At 34.5% G+C, this 22898-nt stretch overlaps 1 protein-coding gene across 7 annotated transcripts in view; it reads left to right on the forward strand.

The window, feature by feature from the left end:
• The window catches only part of mtmr3 (myotubularin related protein 3), a 54519-nt gene that overhangs the window by 5726 nt on the left and 25895 nt on the right, over window positions 1–22898 (forward strand). For 4 of the 7 annotated variants that reach the window (XM_039772263.1, XM_039772262.1, XM_039772266.1 and 1 more), the window contains exons 2-9: window positions 6928–7063; window positions 7923–8012; window positions 10242–10358; window positions 18354–18386; window positions 19148–19230; window positions 19774–19928; window positions 20104–20200; window positions 21359–21472. In XM_039772263.1, coding sequence (XP_039628197.1) covers window positions 7061–7063; window positions 7923–8012; window positions 10242–10358; window positions 18354–18386; window positions 19148–19230; window positions 19774–19928; window positions 20104–20200; window positions 21359–21472 — 692 coding nt within the window. In that variant the 5' untranslated portion in view covers window positions 6928–7060. The remainder of the gene's footprint in view (window positions 1–6927; window positions 7064–7922; window positions 8013–10241; window positions 10359–18353; window positions 18387–19147; window positions 19231–19773; window positions 19929–20103; window positions 20201–21358; window positions 21473–22898) is intronic. The other 3 variants (XM_039772267.1, XM_039772268.1, XM_039772269.1) reach the window with 1 other exon arrangement.

Below are 22898 nucleotides of genomic sequence, written 5' to 3' on the forward strand. Positions count from 1 at the left end.
ATTGGGGTTTGTGTCCCAGGTGCTCACAGCATAGAGACTGCAAGTTTCCTCTATGCCTCATTTTTTTCCCCTGTATAAAACAGTGTACCCTAGTGGCCAGGTGTGTTAACCCTGTGATGGTTAGGTGCCCAGTTCAGTGATAATTCCTGCTTTCTACTTCATGCTTGATGGAATAATTTGCTGTTTCCCTGCCACCCTGCGTTGGATATGTGCATTTGTAGGTTGAATGAGTAGATGGTTAAATCCAGGTAATAGCCATTTAGCTGTTTTACTTAAGATTTAAAGCAACTATAATAGTTCAGTCTTTGTCATTTGTTTATATCTTAAGAGAATACTTTTACAAGTTACTCTGTCTGCAGAAATGCAGTGACAGAATGCTTCTTTTAACAGGGACAGTTGGTACTGTTGTCAAGTCTTTCTGTTTAAATGAATAATTTCTTTATCAATCACAGTAAGGGAGCTCCATGCAGTATTTGCATCACTTCATTATTTTAGTTATGTTCACCAGTTAGTTCCCAGATAACAGGTGTAGGAGTGAAAACAGAGTTGTGGGCCTATCTTTTTGGAATGCCGTTTGTTGTTTGGCATGTTCTCATTTTTTGCCAAACTGTTATTTAAAAAATGTATACATTCAATCTCCGAGTTCAAGGTGCAGTTAATGATAATAATAAATATATGTAACTGTTTGGCAGCAGTTGGTGGTTTGTTTTTTTTTGTAGACTTCTAGAATAGGTTAAAGATGTAGCACAGTAAATGCATTACAATAATCATATTTACATTTACCTAAACGGCAGCAGTCCAAGATTTTTTTTTTGTTTGGGACGGTATAATTCTTTACATATTCACAGCCCTTCAAATTTAAAAATTCAGTACCAGTATTAGTTTGCTAAAGTCACAACAAAAGAGCAATTATCAGGTTATAGGCATATATTCATTAACAGTCCCTGAGGAGAATGCTAATAATTAAGAAAATACAATGCAAATAAACTATTAGCTGATTTGTTTAAAACTAAAAGAAGACATAGAATTTCTTGAATCTTATAAAATTAAGCCCCCAAAAAACTATTCTTCCATTATAAGGTTGGTGTCTTACTGAGAAAACCTCAGGCAATTGTAGCCCTGTAATACCCAGTACAAACAGAGGTACCAAAATGGGCGTATCGGAACATATACCTAGGCATACAGTGCCTTTAATGCAATATGACATATGGTGATCCAACCAAGATCCTTCATTTTAAAAAAAAAAAAAAAAAAAAAGTTTCACCAGAATTAAACACTAAGGAATTGGCAAAACATCACCTAGTTTCATCAGTCGTAATTCTGATAAACAGACCTGGTGAAAACCTACTAAGTCCATAGTTTCAATGTCTCAGTGGTCAAGAGTGCAGACTGGCGGAAGCGTGGTGTAATCACTATAATGAGCTATGCTATTGTTGAGTGCATTCTGTCTCTTGATATAGTTGGTACAACTTTTGAATAAAACATTTTTATCTGAAACCAGGTGGACAATCAGGTGCATTTTCTGATGGGAAAAGGTTACACATCTGTTGTTGCTTTTTCAGCAAGATCTAAATCTATACTTCAAGGCTATAAAAGTTCATAAGTTGTTTCAGGAACATTATTGTAATTTATTGTAACATTACATTAAATTAATTTATTATGTAACGGTTCCTGTACTTGTTTATGGACAAATTACTGCTGCCTTGCCTCACTAATTTCAGAGTGAAGGCAGGACAGATTAGGGTCTAGCTTACTTTTGAATAAATACACCTAGTAAAGTTGCAACTTTCTTTATTTCTAGAATGTATATTTTTTCCAGCTAGGACAGTTAGAGTCTAATTTGTTAAAAAAAAATATATATTGCTTACATGTTGTGTTTATTGATAAGCAGTTGAGCACGTAATTTGGTTTATTGTTATGGCTACTCTGTCATTGTCAACTCACAAACCAATAATACAAGTTAATTTTGATCTCTTGGAGATAAAAAAATATTTCTGTAGTTGGCCTTCTGTATGTATTCTTATTTATTCTGACTCTCAGCAAGTAAAAGTACCATGAACTTTTCATGAGTAATAGGAAAATGTTTTGTGTAGAGAAAACTGGTGAGGTGAAAGCATCCAAGAACTAGTGTTAGGCAAATGTTCATTAATTACTGTGCTCTGTCTTTGTTATTAGAGTAAGTGTCTTTTCCCCATGTGTTTTTAATGTCTGATTAATCATTTTAACTGGAATCTCTCTTTACCAGGCTACAAACAGTAAGCGATAAGTTAAAGTATCTTAAATGGGTTCATTGATAAGGAGCGCAGTAAGCCTGGCAGACACAGATAACAAAAGTTGGTAGATACGATATACCCAGAAGCAGCATCACAAACTTGTGCTCTGTTTTCCTCAGCTCAGCAAGCAGTAGTTAGAGATACTTAAATAAATGTTTACAAATGTGTCTTCAGTTAAGCTAGTGGAGAATCGGGTGCTTTTAAAACACAAGTCTTTCATGTTTTTGTTTTATGAAAGATTTATTTAAAAAGTAGTAGCTTATGACACACCTTAAAATTTCACTAAAAATAGAGAAAGTTTAAAATTTGCTTTGCTAATTAAAACCACTTTGAGATAGCAAATTTCAAAACACATTCATGTTTACGACTTTAAGAGTTTGCCAATAAATATGTAGAAGTTTCAAAATTAAATCCGTACCCTGTGGTTGTTGTCCTTCATTTGAGTTCCCAGCCCTGTATCTAGTAGTTAATATGCTGCCCCTGTGCATTTTCATCATGTCAAAAAATGTATGAATTACTGGAGCTGTTTTCATTAAAATGATTTGCCATTGTTTAATTTATGAGGCCATCGCATGCTTCATCGGCTTTACATTCTGCAGACGACACTTCTCTTTTAGTATTAGCTAACTCATTGACTCGTGAAACACTCTGACTTTAGTACAGATTACTTATGTTGATGATTTTTGCATTATTCAAAATCTTATGTGCTTTAAACTTTTTTCTTCACCAATTTTTACAGTATGGTCTGTATTTTTTAAGCTAGAGAGGTACACAGGTGCTTGTAATCCTGTTTAGGTTACCATCATGAATTTCCCTTTGGGATTAATAAAGTATCCATCCATCCATCCATCCATCCAATGTAAGAAGTGTAACGTCATTTAAAAAATATCCGAAGTATGACATTATTGGAGGCATCAGTTGTGGTATACTATGTGCTAGAAGCAACATTCTTAATTATATATATTTTACACTGCTGTACTAACTAAAATAGATTTCTTTTGTATAAAGTATGTCTTTAATAAATCTGTATAAAATAGAAAAATGTACTTTTTTTTGTATATACTTAATTTAAGAATTAGAAATACCTCACAATGATTAAAATATACTTTTGCTTTCTCAGCTTGGTTGTCCAGGTATAGAGACGCAGGGTGTCAGCCTATTGTAGCTGGGTCAGGTGCAAGGAAGTAATAAAGACCAAACAAGGTGACAGTCCATACACACATACACTATGCCACAACACTCTTTATTTATAATGGTCCAAATTAAAGATATTGCACAACTTTAACCTTGCTTTTCTTTGAAAAGTGTGAGTAGGGTCACTTCGGGAGTATCCAAGGAAGATTCATGCAGACAGGAAGAAATCATGCAGGCTCCACTTTGTCACTGTTTTGCCCTCAACTGTAATGTACACTTATATACATATTTTAGTATTACAGTAAGTATAGGATGCAAGACATACTGTAAGTGTGTGGTAGGTATTTTACTTGTGCATTGTTGATGCACCGTATACTGTAATGGGAGATAATGCAAATGTTCTATTATTTTAAATCCTGTTTTAGAGTGGACTGAGAGTGAAGGGTGGCAATTATTAGTTGACTAATAATGATGCGTGTTTGTGGATTGTTTACAATACAGCTTTTTTCTAATAGGCATTATGAAAAATGTAATAACATCATTTGATATTCATTTTAATGGCAACTTTCTTGATCTTTTTAATGTGATTTATGTACAGGACCATGTGTGTTAATGGATTTCATATGCAGAGTATACACAGAAATAAGTTATATAATGGTAGCAATTTAAATGTATTTCATGTTTGAAGAAATTTGAATATTTTTTTCACTCCTTTTCTTTTAACAAAAGCACATGACTAATTTGATGCTGCCATTCAGGTAAACTGGGAAGTGCAGTCTTTTTCCTGCTAATGCCAACTTTTTGAAAAGCTTTTGATTATATGTCAGGTGCTACATTTCAATTTAAATGTCACCAGTGATATTTATTTTTTCAAAGCCTTGTATACACCGCTGAGTTTTTGATTTCGTTAATATGTTGGTTTACATTTTTCGGCAGTCTATAATATGTTTTTCTGCTGCCTGTCTTTCATTTTCAGAATTTAATGTTTTTGGGTGGGGGACTTTTTATGCAGGCTTTCAGTGCATTTTTCTTTTTTGTTATGGACAACGAGGCAAATCATGATTGTAGCATTCTGTAAACTTACAATTATAAATATACTGCTGAAAATCATGAAAATAGCTCAAACTTAATGCATCATTTTAGAGGAAGCACATGAAATTAAGAGTGTTTGAAACATTGTCTAGTATTTAGAATATTTTAATACTGCAAGACTCAAAATCCTAAGTTTACTCATTTTCTTGGTGGTTTACTTTTCTATATAAATGACTTCATTAATTAAGGAATTTATTGTGTGTATATATTTATTAATTTATTTTGCAGTCAAGTGCTTTTATAGGACCATGAATTAAAATTTAGCATTTTTAAGAATACTTAATATAATTTCAAAGCAGAAACAGTATGTCTCAAACATTAAACCAACATCAAAGTTTAAATTAAAAACAAAGATTCTTCAAAGCCATTCACAAAAAATGTGCATTTGGACCTTTGGAGAAAGTACTTTCTGTAAATGAGATGCCTTTATTTACGCTTTTGTAAAAAGTTTAATTTGAAGGTCTAAATAAAGTATTGGTAATGCAGGTGGTACAGGGAAATGGGAAATTTTGGATCTAGGTGTTGGCGACCCTGGGGTGTCGGCAGTTGGGACCATTGCAATCTCGTTTAGAGCCCCTTGCCATTAGTTATAATGGAGCAGCCTTTTATAAGAATGGTGATATAGCATGACTGCTGCGCAAAGGGATTTTCAGCGTCATAACTAGTTAGTATGTCATCAGTTTTTTTTTTGATTTAATGAAGTCCCCAGGTGTAGCTGTTTTGCCTATTATCCGACAATCAATTGTCGCTAGTTTGGAAGGTGTGTCATTTTATGCCAACGGTGACGTTTCCTGGCCTCTGAGATCCCCAGATCTGACTGTGTGATTTTTTTTTTTTTTTTTTTCTCCCCCTCCTTGTGGGACATCTTAAAAGCCAAGTGTTCCGCATATGTCATGCAACCCTTGCTGAACTAAAAAGGAGGATTGAAGAGGAAATCGCTTGCATTCCTCCTGACATGTTACATCGAGCAATGAAGAATTTTCACAACAGGCTGTCAAAATGTTTATGGAGAAGTGGACAACACCTTCATGATGTCTTCTTCAAAACATATAAAATGATTGAATAAATATTGATTATCGTCATTAATTGCATATCCTGCACAATGTATTTCATCAATAAATGTATTTTGTAATATGTTTATTCATGCATTGAACATCAATTGAAAATTTCCTGTTTCCCTGCGCTACCCTGTATATACTATCTGTACTAGTCAGGAGTTTAATATTTGGCTAAATGTTCAGGAAGTAATTTTGTGGTGTTAATTGTCAACATTTGTGCATCAAAAACACTGTTTTTAATTAATTATACCTTTCTGCATGTTTACTGTACATTATCTTCAGTGGCCTAGTAGGCAGCTGTACATTATTTGTGTTCTTTGCTTATAGTCAGTATTTTTGATCCATTACATATTTTGCATGCAGTGTAAAATAATTTGTTACAATTTTTTTTTTTATGTTATTGGGGTTTCCACTTCAACTCTATAACTTCTTAATTAATTTCAAATTAACAGCATCCTTCGTCAAAAATATTTTTAACTATCTTGTAATTGTTTCCTTATCATCATCATTGTCCCTGTATATCACTTTCTGTTAGTTAAAACAATACAAAAATCTAATGAATCATTTTTTATGGGTGGAGAAGTTCGAAGATCTATAATGGGTCTTACAAGCACTTTTTTTTTTCTCAAGGTGAGAGAAATTTAGTATCGTACTCCTGACGAGTGGAAGGCATCCTCTTTAGACCATAAATACAGTTCACTAAAACCCTATGCATAGCTTTTAATTCCTTTATTTATAAAAGGGTAACTAAAACTGCACACTTTACTCAAGATCTGGTATCACTGGTATAATATCAAGAGTGACTTCGGCATTCCTTAATTTATACTGAACTTTTTTTTTTAAATTTCATTTTTTAATGCCCATTTTTATTGCTTCTGTGCATTTCCAGGTGGATGAGAATGTTCTCTCAATGTCAACCACTAATCTTTTTCCTTTTAACTTTTGGCTTGTCTTAAACTGCATTTTTGTGTATTTTACAGAAAGTATTTTGTCGAGTCAGTGTCCACTGTTTCACTAATTTTCCTCTCTGCTAATGCCGTAACAGTTCTTGATTAATTATATGGATTTAGTTTATCACACCATTCAACCTTTTTTTATCACATAGTTCTTGATGAATCCCAGTTGCATCTGGTTAACATTTGGGCAAGCAAGTACTTTCTTTATGGAGTAGAATTTAATGTCATAGTTGGTATTTGGTATTGGGTATTCTAAAACATTTCTTAGAGACAAAGCTATTTTTTTAAGGGTTTTGTAACCTAATAACATAAGCTTGAAAAGTTATTTTATATATACCAGTATTTTCTTTAGTAATATTTTAAAAGTTAGACTTTTACTTAAGCTTATCTTTATCAATATTAAATTTCTTTCAGTCTTACTGTGATTTGGTGAACCTGGCATTGGGAGGAGACTGGCACTTTGTTAAAGCTACAGAGACTGGGTCAGAGGCCGCGTCCGGCTGAGTTCCGGACTGGGACGAAGGCCGCGTCCGTCTAAAGACTGGCCATGGTAAGATAGTATTAATTTTATTCTGATTATGTACAAATCTAGAATGTTTTTTTTTTTTTAAATAGATTTGATATGACTGTAGTTCTGCATTGAATAATTTTAAATAGTTTTTTTTTAGTTTTTCAATTAAGTTTCTCTCAATATTGTATGTAGTAGATAATGTTTAATGTACTTTTTGCAGTGTGATCTTTATGACTATACTAAGTTTTACTAGATTTTCAGTCTTTGAGCAAGTTATCTTCGTGAGTAATGAATTTTAGTTAATTTACATGTGAACGTGATATTATTTAACTCCTGAGTCTTCAGTCTTACTTGTAAAAAGGTTCCTACATATTCTTCAAAAAGATGATTTAAACAATGATGCATATTAATTCCTAAAATACATTTCAAATGCACATGCCTTACTTTAAAGCACTGCATTATGTTATCGTTTGTATTAACTAGGTCCAACAGAGAGATTGTTTTAGGTTAAATTTATGTTGGAATATTGGATATTCTGAAGGATGTAGTGTAATCTCCTTATATGAATGATAAAAAAAAGGAAAGGTCTATGTCCTCACTGTTCATGCAGGTTGTTTTCATTTGACTGGTATGACATCAGTTTGGGCCCCGAAGAATACACCTCACTTATTCCTATCCTTTGGCATTATAGATATGTAAGAAATAAGGAGACCTGATAATATTAAATTAATTGGAGTTAATTAAACTGATTACCTCTCAGTAATTACCCTGCTGTTAGTTTTAGTAGATTTTAGTAGGTTTGTTTTGTAATATACAAATGTAATGTGGACATTTTTGTTAAATATAAATTCTCCTCTTGTAGTAAAATATTTGACGTAATGTTGACTTTCTTACTGAGGATGAAGAGGCACTGCCAAGCCTGGAAGATATTCAGGCTAACCAGATCTTCCCTCGAAAATATCCTGTTCTAGAAGAAAAGAACTTGCAGGTAAGTAGCTTTCTGTTATTATCTCAAGTTTGTATTGAACCCAGGTGGGAGAGCCATCCTCCCAGTAATCAATTATTAGAACTTGGCATCGTAGGCTCCTTTGTGAATCTTTTAATATTTTACATTAAAATGTCCCAATAAGTTTTTCTTACGGCAACATGTTAGGTGTTATTCTCTTTATGGTAACTTTGGTTTGTGAAACATGGTGAAGCAAAGTCCATTGATCAAATATTGCATCAAGTAACCCAGATTAGAAGGAAGAAACCCTAATGGTTGAATGTGTCAAGGTCTCTTAGATAGTGGTCAGGATTAATTAAGCCTTTTATCAAGCTGGCAAAATTTTTAATATTAGGCTTTTTTTTTTTTTTACAATGATACATGTAGATTTTATTTTAATACTGCATGAGCTGGTATTTCATAATTGAAATGAGCAGCTGCAGTGCGACAACAGCAACTGGTCATGTTAAGGATCGTGTGCTACCTAAAAGTTTTCTGTAAGGTGCAAGAAACCATGGGCACTCGGAGACTGAGAGCATGGCAGCAGCACGGTACCATATATAGACCTGCACTCTTCTTCTTCAAATTATACATACGAGTCACTGATTAATTTGCCTCTTCTAAGCTGCAGGGCATGCATGCTGTTTGAGAAGTATAGTCCCATTACTGGCAAATGTTTTTATGTATTATACATCATTTTTTCCTCTCTCAGTGGCACAAATTTATCAGGTTGGTTAATGGGGAGGTTTCACAATTATAATCATGATACCTATTCAATTTCAATCAAATTGCTGGTTCATCACTAATACTTGATTAACAGTAGTCAAGGTGTGGGATGCCCTCTCCTTACTAAGCAATCCTGGTTTTGAGCCCTGTTGCATATCTCCAAAAATAAAATATAATGACTCATCAATATAAAGAAACGTCACTTTTTCTGGCTGAGTTTTGCTGAGAAGTAGCGAATCACAGTGATCTCTTAGATTGGGCATTTGTATAAGAGATAACTGGGCCAAATACCTCCCTCTCTCTCTCTCTCTCTCTCTCTCTGCTTTTCCATCAACTCTTAGGGGGTAAGGAGGTCAGGAATCCTGATTTAATTGACTATTTCCTCTGCCCTAATGGATATGTATGTATGTAAAAATCAAGCAAATCACTTCTTGTGCCATGGACTGCTAGTCTCCTCAGGTGGGGGCACTATTGTGTCTGCAGTTACTTATTGTAATTTGGTGTAATAAACATACTCTTTCACCATTATACCACCATTGCGACCTGCCCAGCATTTTTTCTGTTATGTTTGAACCTGCAGAATTCCAAGTTTTGAGATGTAATTTTCAACACGGCATCCACCATGGGCAGCTCACTATCTGGACGAATGGATATTACACCACAGCTAACTCAAATTTCATAATGATTTGGGATTATGACTTTTAATTAGTTTAAATACAATGGTTTGCTACCGACTTTAAATTTAGAGAAAATTTTTAAAAACTATCTGGGCAAAGCTAAACTTAATTTCAAAGTAGCAAGTGATGCGAAATGCTACAGTTACCTGTTCATAAAGGAACTGAGTGATGATGATCCTGCTTGCCTTTCAGCCAGTAAACCATGATTTAATGCCCACTTATTATTACCCTAAATAATTTTGTTACCGCTTTGGATTCTCTAAGTGTTACTGTATTGTCACTTAGTTTAATGATTTGGGGAATTTTCTAAGGTTACTAGTACCAGAAGAAAAAATGAACAATGTTGTATACAAAGAAGTTTTCCACCATTAATGGTTTTGCCATAAGTCAGAAAAGAGAATTCCCTCCGGGTTTACTTGTCATTCATACCTTCATAAATTAACTATGTTTTGGCTAGATGTGAATGCATATGGCTGTTTTACCTGTGTTGCAAACCACACTACTTTATTCCTTTACCATATATAAATAAAAAAAGAGGTATGGTGTCCTTAGTAAGAGAAATATTTAGAAATGTCCCTGTGCCCCACAGTATTCTTTAAGCTTTTATTTCATTCCTGCTGTTGGTGTATGCTTTTACATCCTAAACGTTAGTCTTTTATGTTTGCCCCTGCACTGTTCTACTCCTTGTTTCTGATTTTAGGATTTTTTTTCCAGGTTTGCTATTTAGTGAGAGAGCTCTGTAGAGCCTGCTTTTGCATATTGATTAAAAATGTAAATTTTTAGAAGGTAAAGTGTGAATGTTTTATTACATCACTCCTTATTTTTGCAGGTTCCATATCCTGAACTGCATGGCGAGTTCACAGAGTACGTGGGGAGAGCTGAAGATGCGATCATTGCTTTATCTAATTATAGGCTTCATATCAAGTTCCGAGACTCTGTTGTTAATGTAAGTCTTCTAAATTTATTTTCTGCTAGATGCAAGATACTTTATAATCCATATACTAAGAAGAAATGTCTTGAATGTCTGTTTTTAATGTTTTTCACTATATCGTATAATGTTGTAATACATTTGAAGGCTAATTAAACATATAAACCTATTTAGACCAACGTGAGGAGAATTCTTGGGTTTTATTTATTTTTATATTCTTTGACTGCTTTTCATTTGATAATAATAAAAGAATAAGTGTCTGTGTATCCATCTGTTTGATAGGTCTCTGTCAGACCTACCCAAATTGGTGGCCCGCGGGCCACATGCACATCGGAAGCAACCTCCAAGTGGCCCAGCCTGTGGTCCTGCCAGGGTTCCAGACTGCAACTAAAAAAGTCTCAAATGCAACCAAAAATAGGTTTTGGAGATTATCATTTCTACTTAGTATGCCAGTTGCAGTTTTAATCATTGAATTATATTGTAACAGATGCAAAAGGACATTTTTTTTTTATTATTATTGTTAAGCAGATGTTTGTACAGGCTCTCCCTTGAATATTGCTGAGCCACATAAAGGCTGTTTTATATGGGAGTTGTGGTGAAAATAACGTCTGAGTTGGAAACATGCGCGCCGTTGCTGATGGGACGGCTGTTCATTCCAAATGGTGAATTTCAATGAGAGGCTGGTTAAGTTTGTGCCAGAATAATGAACAGCGGGCTGAATATGATGCAACCGGTCATCAAAACAAAAGGTAGTCATGCAAAATATTTGAAATTCATCTGCCTGTCATATAGGTCCACTGTTATGAACATATCTGTGCCATGTGGAATTCATTTGGCCCTTCTGATTTGGCATGACACACTACGGTATGATTGTCACTAATCTCCTTGTTTTCACGCATCTTTGCATACTGTTTGTCTTTTGATTTAACGCATACTCCATGCAAAATTCCGGCCTGTCCAGCAATAAACATGTATGAGCAGTCGCCTGCCAACTGTTGAGTCACCCATAGTGATGTGATGAAGTGTGCATTTTAAGGTTGAAGGTGTATTACAGTTGTTTTACTAGGGTGCTCTGTGATTGATCGCGAACAGTAAACTTTGTTAAACTGGAATTGGCAGTCGTCTTCTTCAAGCCATAATGTTTGCTCAGCAGGTAATTATGCATGTGGGCAGCATAGTTGTGTAGCTGTTAGTACTGTTGCCTAATGTCTTCAAACAACTCTCATTCCACCAATGACACTTTGAGCAATTTTATAAAAGTTCACCCCCTGTCAACATTAGTTTTTGTCTAGATACTTAGTTTTTTTTCTGCCGCTGTTTAAAAAGGTTTAATTTATTGTAAATGTGCTTAAAAGTTACATAGAGGATACCTCTAACCTAAATTAAATTAAATACTACTTGTGCTTTTTAGATGCTGAATCGTCATTGTAATTGTGATCTTCAGTGTTTTGAGCAATACATAATATAGTGTGTGTTTACACCCAATATATGTACATCATGTACTTATGGACACACACCAATTTTATCAGTCAGACATTAAGCTTTCATCCCAGTGTTTTAGCCTTTACTGCAGTAATGGATGGGTTTGCATGCTCCATGTTATTTTGTTTTTTTGGTGGTTTAATCAAAAACTATATGTTTACTGCATAATAATGACAGTGAGATCTGTATGTGTTGGTGGGGCTGAAGGTGGGCCTGAACCACGTGGTTGGCTGCTCGTTGATCCATTTAACCTTCATGAATACTGTTCCTTTTAGAGCTTAAAGCTGACATATTTGAGTTTAGAGTCCGGTTTGATGGTTGTTGTCAAGATCTGAACAAATTATAGTAATGGAAAATAGCATTTTATTCCTGACTTGTGTCTTTCTCCTTTTGAGACAGAACTCTTATTAAATTAAATAAATGATGTATTTTATGTAATTAAATTTAAATTATGTATTTTTAAAACTAATAGACAGGGCAGACAAAACTAATAGACAGGGCAGACTTCTTTATTAATGTTGCATTTTTAATTTTTTTGCGCTGCCTTTCAGTAGACCACTGGAATAAGAATGCATGCTTCACCATGTACTAGCAGATTGGAGTGTTGTAGAAATATGTGACTTCTTTTGAGTTTATGCAGAATACTTGAATTATATTTTGCCATCTTGGATCAGGTGAATGCAGTACTTGAAAGTTTCCAGCTGCTATCTCTAGTATTACTTAAGAATCTGGGCATTGATGTAAAAAGATAGAAATTGTGCAAATGGTTGATTACAGAGAAAAGCTTTCATTTAAAACTAAGTGGTAAGACTGAGTAATAAACCAGCTGATCTCATATACTGCAAGGAAAGAAGTGGCAGGTAAAGGAACAATACATGCTTAGTTTACCGTAGAAAACAAATATTATTTAAATGCCTCTCTTTATTCCTTACTAGCAATCTGGTATTTGTATTATTTGCTTAAAAAGTGAAGCCAATGTAAGATGCACTTTAAGGTAAAGATGCTATGTTCAGTTACTCATTTTTACTATAATCACACATTCCAGTCTTTAACCTACACTGTATTTCAGTTTAAATGAGTTATTAGGTATCTGGTAGACCTCTGTATTGATAAGGTGTATGCAGTCTTTTAGCAACTGAGCTTTTAATGTAATATTCTGTCAACATATTATTTTGCGTATGTACTAGTTGCAGACTTCCAAATCAACTCCCCTGTAATTTGATCAATATCGGTGCTTGAATCTGTACATTGTGAGTATTTCTTTGGATATATCTTGAATAAAACTATCTAAAATTTATTACTGTCAGTATTTTAACTGCAAACAGTACTGTGAAACACCTCCTCAATAGATTATGACCACACTTTGAACATATTGGAAGAATATATCTGATCTGACATAGTTTGGATTTACAGTTACTTCCCAGTCGTTAATAGTTTTATTTGAAATAGGCACCTCTAATCTCGGTTCTAATTTGACAGTAATAGCATATTTTTGCTCCAAACAATCTTCACATTAGAAGCCAGTTTCTGCTGCTAATTAAATGTATTTAAATTTGTGCTTTATATCACTCTCATTCCTGCCTTATGGGGGCATTTCTCATTCTGTTGATTTTTTTTTTCTTTTTCTCTAAGAATTTCATTTAAGTGTTATTTTCCCCAAATGTTTCGGTTCAGAACTGAGTTCTTGATGAATACACAGAGTGGCATGGAGGGGTATCTGCTGATCTTTTGGTTTCTTTGTTATGTAACAGCATGTTAAATAGACAGGAACAATTGAAACTGTGAAGGTGTTAGATTTAAGCAATACAGATGTAATGAAAGGTTGTGAATCTCAGTCTTTGGGATAAAACCTAGTTCTCATCAGTTTTGCATTAGCAGAAGTAATTGGCTTCTAATCGGGAAAGTAACTAGAAGGAAAAACAATAGGCACTGTGTCTCTCTAGCATACAAGACCGAGTTCTCCTTCCTTAATGAGACATGAAAACATAATCTTTAATATCAAGGAATCCTTAACAAGGCAGGATGAGAGTGATACTAATTTGGATATTGGTTGGAATGAAATCTGCAACCATTGCAGACCTCCAGGAGCAAGATTTGAATCCCTAATGTATAGTTGAATTATAGGGAAAAGGATTATGAAGAGAAAAGTCAAATGTGAAGTCCTATAAAGCACTGATTGTATGTCAATTATCTTAATTATCTGACATTAGATCAAATTTATTGTGTGAAAAAAATAAATAAATAAATAAATAACGTTTTGATATAAGGAATGGTCCAAATCCTACTTCAGAATTTGGCAAAAATTCTTTAATGCAATTTTGAAATAAGCATACCAACCATGTGCCTTTTTATTTCTTTTAATATTCCAGTATACATAAGGAACTTCCTTATAATCACCTCATTGTTTTGTAAGTCTCCAAACTGGGCAAAGGAGAGTGGTTCAATTGGATTTAATTTAATTTCAACCATCAACGTTTCTAATGTTGTGTTGATTATATTCTTGAGTAAACAGTGTTTTACAAGTTATAATGTGATATACAAGTGCAATATAACTGGAAAAATATACAAAAATAAAATGGCTTAAGAATTCTGTTTAATTGCTGTCCTTTATGTGTAGCAGTGTACCCCTTCTTTATCCTCCAATGTGTATTAATTGGGTTAAACATAGCCATTGACTGATTGTTATCCTTTCTTGTTTTCTGATTTTTTTTTTTCTTTTTTCAAGAATTTCTGAATTTAAGGGGGATTATATAGTTTCTAATATTGTTCCTGAGACCGTATCTGATTGTGGATACATGCACACACCAGTTATTTTCAGAATGAGAATCATCACTCTGAATTGTGAGGTTGCAGTTCTTTTGTAGGAGACAAAAATCTAACCTGTCTGCAGCTGATAATGAAGCAGCTTCAAGGTTGAAATCCAAATTTTGAATGTCACCATGAGATAAATAGTTTTATCTAATCTAAAATCTCACTTTGTGCAGGAATATTAGTACTGTAGGTATTGCACCAATTATGTTCTACATAGAGCCAAGTACTTGTTGAACAAAGCTGTCTATCTACCAGGACATGCATGTTACATTTTCCCAGCTATTGTTACAACCATTGGGGTAGTGACTGAAAGTATGAGGTCAAAATTATATGCGCAGTGCAGTTTTTGGATAGAATTTTAATAAGGAGGTGAGGAAACCTCACTTACTACGATGGTCTGTTATGCTGTGAAATGAGAAGAGTCAGCTGAGGAGGCTTATTCATTTTTGTCTAATGGGAACTGACCTAGTGCTTGTCCCAAGGCACACTATAATTTAAGTGAATAATCAATTCGCTGCACTGAGAGTGTCTATAATTTTTTTCTAAAGAGGAACAGGATTATAGTTGGACATGCTAAACTTTTTAACACTTTGATCCTAAATAGCAGAAGCAGTGTAAACGAAACAATAGATCACAATGTATATGAAGCATTTTTGTAGACACTAGTATTGTCTAACTGTGGCCAAGTATGAACAGATGAGGTCCAGAATGTACTGTTTAAAAAATCTGCTGCATTTCCATTTTTCAATCCCTGCTGTCAGTCCAGTCCTTGCATCCTCATCCGCTAAAACGCAAAGAGCAGTACTAAACCTTTGTTTTGTGTCAGTGCTTTCATTCGTCTGGCTTTGTCTTTTGTACCATTAATCAAATTCTTTGTCCATATTATCATAGGGCATGCCTCTATAATAAAAGGCAGTCAGCATCTGCTTATTTAAAAGTGAGCATAGTGTTTGGTGTCCTGATTGGTTTTGAGAACTGCATTTATTTTTGGTTAGGGTTTCCATGTCTTCACCAAAAGAGATTTATTTTCTTTTGGATGAATATTTATGAGAATTGACAGAGAACTATTCCAAAAGACAATCCTTAATATGCAGTTTAATACCAAGAGCTACTGGTTAACTCATTCATACATATAAATTGGGGTATGTATAATTGGAAGCGAACCTGGGTCTCCTAACTGCGAGGCAGCAGTGCTATCACTGCGCCACCATGGTTATTAATATTTTCAAGTGGGTGATGGGATGAGCTTGAATCCTACATGTTGTTTATAGGTTTAGTCAGTCATTTTCCAACCTGTTATATCCTAACACAGGGTCACGGGGGGTCTGCTGGAGCCAATCCCAGCCAGCACAGGGTACAAGGCAGGAACAAATCCTGGGCAGGGTGCAAACCCACGGCAGGACATACACACACGCACATACACACTAGGGACAATTTACTGAATAGTTTAATTTTCCTTTAATTCTAATGTTAAAGGATATGTACTGTATTTTTCAAGTCAGAAGTTATTTCTTCACAATCAAGGTATATATTAATTCCCAAAACAAAAGTTGTATGCCTAACCCTAATGTTGCATCTTGAGATTGCACATATGTTGCAGAACAGCAAACTATTGAGAGATTTAGCCATTTTAAAAGGAAATCGGCTGTGCACTTCAACAGGCTTATTGTCTTCCTCATTGGCAACCTTTCAGCCGCAGTTTCACCTCAAACTCTGTTATTGTTGTTATTCAATGTTGATACCCAGATGTGAATTGTTATGTCTGTACTGTAGACAATAATCACAGACATGCACATGACACACCACAGAGAGTGCGTAATGGTGCATGTTGATTGGCCCTGTTTAACTTAATATCAACATGCAGGTGGCTTGGCTTTTTCAAAAATAGTATAATTTTATAAAAAATAATATGAATTGAAATCGTATCATTCAGATGTATTATAAAGTAAAATGAAACGTTTATGTATGCTCTTCACCACTATCCTGCAACTTAGCATCCATCTTCTTCTTCAGGCAATCTAAAGAAATAATACACAATGTAATTGGCCAAAAGAAGTCGTCATTTAGGAAAAAGATGATCATGGAATTTAAAGTCATGTGTCTGTTACAAGCCATGGGAGAACATAGCCATTTGGAAAACAGGATTGCAGAGACGAAGCATTTGAAGTTTGTTTAGGTGATGGGAGATCAGATCTTCAGCTGTGTTGACTGCTGTGAGCAGACAAACAACCTGGAAGTATACCCTTATCTCAAGAAAACAGAACCAGGAATCTGATGAAATGTATTATATCTATTTTACTTTTGTTGCCAAAAGCATACCTCTGTGATACTATAAACATGTTTTGTTTTTTTTTTTTTAAGTCAAAGTTTTGCTGCTTCGAAGAAGAACTTTTTTATGTTTTAAAATTTTATGGCTTTTGTTGTCACAGTGAGACCCTTGAAACTCTCAACATCCATAATAAAAGGCAAGAACAGGCTAGGCATTTGTTTGCCATTATTAGAGGTGTACTGGTTTATCTTACTAGAGTACTTAATGAAAAAAGTGCAAGTATCACACAGCCAGTGATTTGGCAAGAAATGAAAATATTAGGCAAGAGCATATTGCTCACTTTCTTACGTGGACAGTTGGTGTAATATAACAGTTGCTGAACACATTCTGAAAGCTGCTTTTCTTTCCTATCCTTTCATTTGCATCATAGTGGATGACGAATAAAAATGTAATTTCTTCGGTGATTATACACATTGTATAAATTGTAAGAATTATTTTGGTCTTGTAGCAAAATTAAATTCTAGTAAAGCATTTGCTTATTTGAGAGTGGCAACAAATTCTCACCAAAGAAACCCTGTTGTCTGACAAAGAATGATTTCTTCTATAAGATTATTTATTTATTTTAATTATATTTAATTATAAATGTAAAAGTTTAATGCGTAATCCCTCTTCAGACTTTTTTGGTTTAAAAAATGCTCTGGAAACTTCTGTTTTCCTATCTCTGTGCAAACTTTGAGAATAAAATTTGAAGAACTGTGTGTGATCTTTTATTAATGGATGGGTGTTTGGCAAAGGCTTCATTCCTTCTGTTCTACAATTGAGCTCTAAATTCTAAATTGATTTTCTAATTTGTCCTTTGGTACATCACCACTTTATAATTAATTGTAACAAGAGCTTTCCGGTGAAATAGGTGTGTAAAGTCAAAAATGTTCAAGTCTCAGGAAGTGTTTTAGATATTTCCTAAAATGATGCAAAACTTTGAGAACTACTAGCAGAGTACAAAGCTACATAAAGCAGTTGGTCAAAGTCGTCATTCTTTCTACATCCCCCTAATACATAGTTAATTATCTCTCTACAGGGCAAGTTTAAAGAGAATTCACTTAGATTTCCAAACACCTTTGTTTTTGGTAGTTTCTTATAAGTTGGCACAGTTTGGGTTGTTTGCTGAAATGTATTATTTTTGGGTAGTATCAGGGGAGACATTTTGTACTAGTGAAATTTCCTGTGTATTTTTTTTTAATTTGTGTATTGAGTAGGAATGTACATTTTGCTTTCAGAAAATGTTTAGTTTCCCCTTTGTAAAATCATGAAATACTTGAAAGGTAACTATTATGGGGCTTCTGTTATGACTAATGCATATACATTTGCAAAAAATATGAGATTCTTCCCATGAGAGACAGGTATTTGTTTCAGCCTAGTAATGTAGGGGTTATTTTGTTCTGCTCTTATAGGGTTATTCTCATTCTTGTTCGTGTGAAGTGTCAGTAAGTATATTTTGCTGGTAAAGACTGTAGTATTCATTCTGAAATGCACAAGAGGAATTATTTACTAAGAGTCTTGCTGTGTTTTTGAGCTGCTGCATGGAGTGGGGCTTGACTAAAAGCAACCAAAACCTATCGCATAATTAGCATTCTTATTGTATTGACTGTCATTCTTTTTAAAATGTTCAATATATCAATTGTTTTATTCATCTTGAACTGTTTGCAAAGGTTCAGTCAATTCATGCTTTTTGAGTTTGTAACATGAGCTAACAGTATTCCTTCAGATGATTTATTTCTAATCACATTTTTAGTACTGCTACTTAGTTGAGCATTGTCTGAATGCAGTTGTGCCTTACCAAATTTGTTACTTGCATTAAGATTTCCTTTTTCTAGATTGTTTGACGTAGTATAAATTATTCAGTAAAAAATGACTTTTTTAAATGAATGTACAGTATGTACAAATACAAATTGCATGTCACTCTAATCTATTGTGTAGAAATGTGCATTTTAAACACTGTGAGAGAGTACATTTACAGTTTTCTGACCCTGAAATGACATGCATGCTTATTTATAAGATAAGCTTTTTAGCACTTTGCTTCAATCACCTGGTGTGTATAGTGAACTCTCAAAATGTGTGTTGCCAGAATCCATGCCATCCAGTTTTTAGGTTTAGACAACCTGTTTTTCCACCTGATCTATTTTGTGCTCCTTCTCAAAATATTGTGCTAGTTTATGAATGATATATGTGATTTAACCCCACCCAGGTACCATTACAGCTCATTGAGTGTGTTGAATGCCGGGACATGTTCCAGCTCCACATCACTTGCAAGGATTGTAAAGTGATCAGGTAGGCATGTGCTCCATCACCAATGCAGTGAAGTTTTTGAAATAGAGAGGCTAATATTTGTTCATTGCAGCAGCCTATGTAGGGAAAGTTGAAAGCAATATTCAGAAAGAGAGAAGATTTCATTTCATTAAAGCCTTATTTGGCAAATGATTTTGAAGGGCAGAAAAATAATGGAGAATAGTGAGTTCAGATTTTAATCAGTTGCAACAGATTGGATAAGTGTTTAAGGAAAGATTGCCAACAGCAATATCTATGCCTTCACATGCCTTTGTGAGCATTCTAGTGTGAAGGCAGCTTTGAGGTAGCTTAACTGCATTTAATTAGGTTTCTGTCTCTATTTCTCTGTTTGTTTGTAATAGACATAGTCTTGTAAATTTAATACACTTATAAGAAACTGTTTACCAACAGTTCAGTGAAGATTATGAAAGTTTGTTGACTATAGACATTACACCGTTAACTACAGTAGACATCTGAAATTTAATTTCCATTATGTTTTTGGCCATAGCTCTTATTTTCTCTTCAATGTGTGACTATTTGAAACAGATGTCAGTTCTCTACTTTTGAGCAATGCCAGGAGTGGCTGAAGAGACTCTCTGGCAGCATCAGACCACCATCAAGACTTGAGGACCTGTTTTCTTTTGCTTTTCATGCCATGTATTCTGGAGAGAAAGACCATCATGGAGATCTGTGCAGGCCAGGTACTTTTGTGTGTCATTTAGAGAACTTCACTTTGAAAATTTGAAATCACTTTGAAATTTAAAGCAGCAATATAAATATATCCTGCTTTATTCCTTGCAGTTTATTTTATGATTTTACAGGACTGATCTAATTGTTACATTTTTGTCTATTTTTACTTGTTTTCTTGGTTCCCAGGAGAACATGTAACTTCAAGGTTTAAAAATGAAGTGGACAGAATGTCCTTTGATTTGCAAAATGCATGGAGGATTTCTGAAATAAACATGAAATACAGGTAAATGTTTAAATATTGGGAGTCTGTAGCAACAAGATAAATTTTAGATAAGGAAGAATAGGTTCAATCATAGAAGTTTAAGTAGAAAATAAGGAGTAAGGAGTCTGCCTTTGGGTGATGGTTACTGTATAATTTTGTTTTTGTTGCATCTGAAGGAATAGCTGCTCTGTAATTTTGTTAAACGTGGTGTACTGACAATAATGGCTTTTAATGTTGATTGTTTTTTTTTTTTTTGTTTTTTTTTTTTGTTTATGCAGCTTTTACCCCCAATAAATGTTGGCAGTGAAATGCATTTTTATACATACGACCAAAGAGGAGCCATTTGGACAGTATAGTTGTCTTGCAGTTCTTCAGTAGGGTCCTTGACAATTGCAATTCCATCTTCGGAAACAGTGCAGAAGCATTCTTCTTACCACAAAGTTGACGTCACATCTGTGCTACAGGTGCTTCTGGCTTTGAGGCTGCCTGACAAACTTTATGTATGCCCACAGATTCTTTTCACCACTCCTATGTATGAATTACTACCATATTTAGGTCATTCAGTGAGCTATTTGCAGATTCTTTTGACCAAAGCCATGTATGGATTAGGCTCCTTAAGACCATTCTGCCTTCTATCAGATTGGAGCCTTGTGTCTGTCTGAGAGTCACTATCCTTCGATTACAGCTTTTTGCTGCCTGATAAGATTTTTTCAGTTCTAGTTCTTTTGGTTAGAAAAATAACATGCTCAGAAATCACAGTATTGCAGAATTATTATTTTTTAACTCTGGTCACTACATCCCATAAAACATTACATTTATTTATTTGGCCGATTTCTTATCTGACCAATGCCTTTATTCAAGGCAACTTAGAACATATATAAGATATAGTTGATTACATTTCTTTGTGTTTTTTTCAGTTGGAGCACAGGCAGATGAAGTGACCTGTTAGTGGTCACACAGTGTTGGTAGCAAGATTTGAACCCACAGCCTTAGGATTGTTGAAAGTCTTAACCACTACACCACACTGCCCTGCTATGAATAAGGGACAATATGTAAATGCCACACACAAGGCATTACAGTGAAGCCAAAACTGCTCGAAATAAAAAAAATATATATGTATAGATACCCCAGTTTCATGTAGCACAGTTAATTGAGCTGTATCACCCTTTCTTTTTACAGGTTGTGTGCTAGCTATCCTCAACTTGTGCTGGTTCCTGCTTGGATCACAGACAAAGAACTGGAGAGTGTTGCTAGTTTCAGGTCCTGGAAACGAATTCCAGTGGTTGTGTACAGGTTTGTTGATCAAATAAAAGGTTCTGTCTGTGTGCTTTCCTGACAACTTTTGACACTTCTTAACATGCAAAACACAGAGTTCAACAAAGCAATTGCTTTTGTTTTTTCATCATAGCCACAGTGCAATTGTACAAGCAGATTGTACAAACACATATCCATACTCAAACTGGGGCAGTTGTTGGTAGCATCGGGCCCAACGCAGGCATCAACCAAGGCAGGATTTCAGTCTGTTTTAGGGTTAACTCATGCACTTTTAAAGAAGAGGTAGGCCTAGCATAATAAATTAGTATGAAGTTAATCTCAAGTTACTGAGAGTGACTTACCTCCTTTATACCAATTTAATTGAGCATCTTCACAAACTTCTTTTGTACTTTTCAACCACCAACAGAATTAAACTTGCTTTGAATTTTTTGGTTAAAAAGTAACCAGTAAGAAAGTTTAGTTAAGACCTTAACTTAAAGTGAATACATTCTGTTTACTTGCCCTAAAGATAGTAGATACTTAGTTGATTAATAACCTGCATATTATTAGTTTGTAGTAGTAATAGTCAGTCAGCTGCTTGAATAGCACAATGCATTTAGTTGATAGTCAAAAATGAATATGATCCAAAAACTGCAGACATTTAAGAATTTCATTATGTTTCTCATTACAAAAAAATCGCACTAAGATGTGATTTATATTGTTCCTTTATATTTGCATATAAATGATATAGATGATAACATTAACAGATGCCCAAAACCAAACTAAACTCATGAAGTACTTGACAACACCATTCCCCATTTTGAATTAGTTGGTTTTCATCTTTGGATAAAATGTGTATGCTTTTCAACAAATTTTACACCTAAGAGATTATTTTAATCAGATCTCTTACATTTCTTTTATTTACATAGTACTTTCTTAGTTGTGGTATTTGATGTGTACTGTAAAATTACATGTGCGCTTAGTTATTTTGTGTGAACTGTAGTTTTAATGTTTTTAAAAAGTATTTAGAATAATTTTCCCTGTATGTTATGAAAATATAAAGCAATATATTTACAAACAAAATCTCAGTTTACAAAGAGGATCGAATGGAGAAATTGCATGCCATGCAGCAGAATAGAGAAGGTTAACACTCTGCCCCGAAAGGAGTTAGTGAAGAGCATGGAAGGGTCGAGGAGCAAATAGATGAACCTTACCTGCAGGCATTCATGTAGTGCTTAATTTCTACTAAAATAGTGGACGAGCCTCCTTAAGGATGTTGGTTTGGATCAGCGCATGGAATTGGGAAATAGTAATCAAGATGGTGTTCTTTATGACCCCAGGTGAGCGGTACAAGGCAGATCCAGGAGCATCAATGTGCAAGAGGCTTTTGAAGTGAATGGATAGAATTTTACAAGATCAGCCACCTTAAAATGATATTGCTGCCTCTTTGAAGGAGTAGGTGGCA

This window comes from Polypterus senegalus, chromosome 12 (assembly GCF_016835505.1).
Source record: "Polypterus senegalus isolate Bchr_013 chromosome 12, ASM1683550v1, whole genome shotgun sequence".
NCBI lineage: Eukaryota > Metazoa > Chordata > Cladistia > Polypteriformes > Polypteridae > Polypterus > Polypterus senegalus.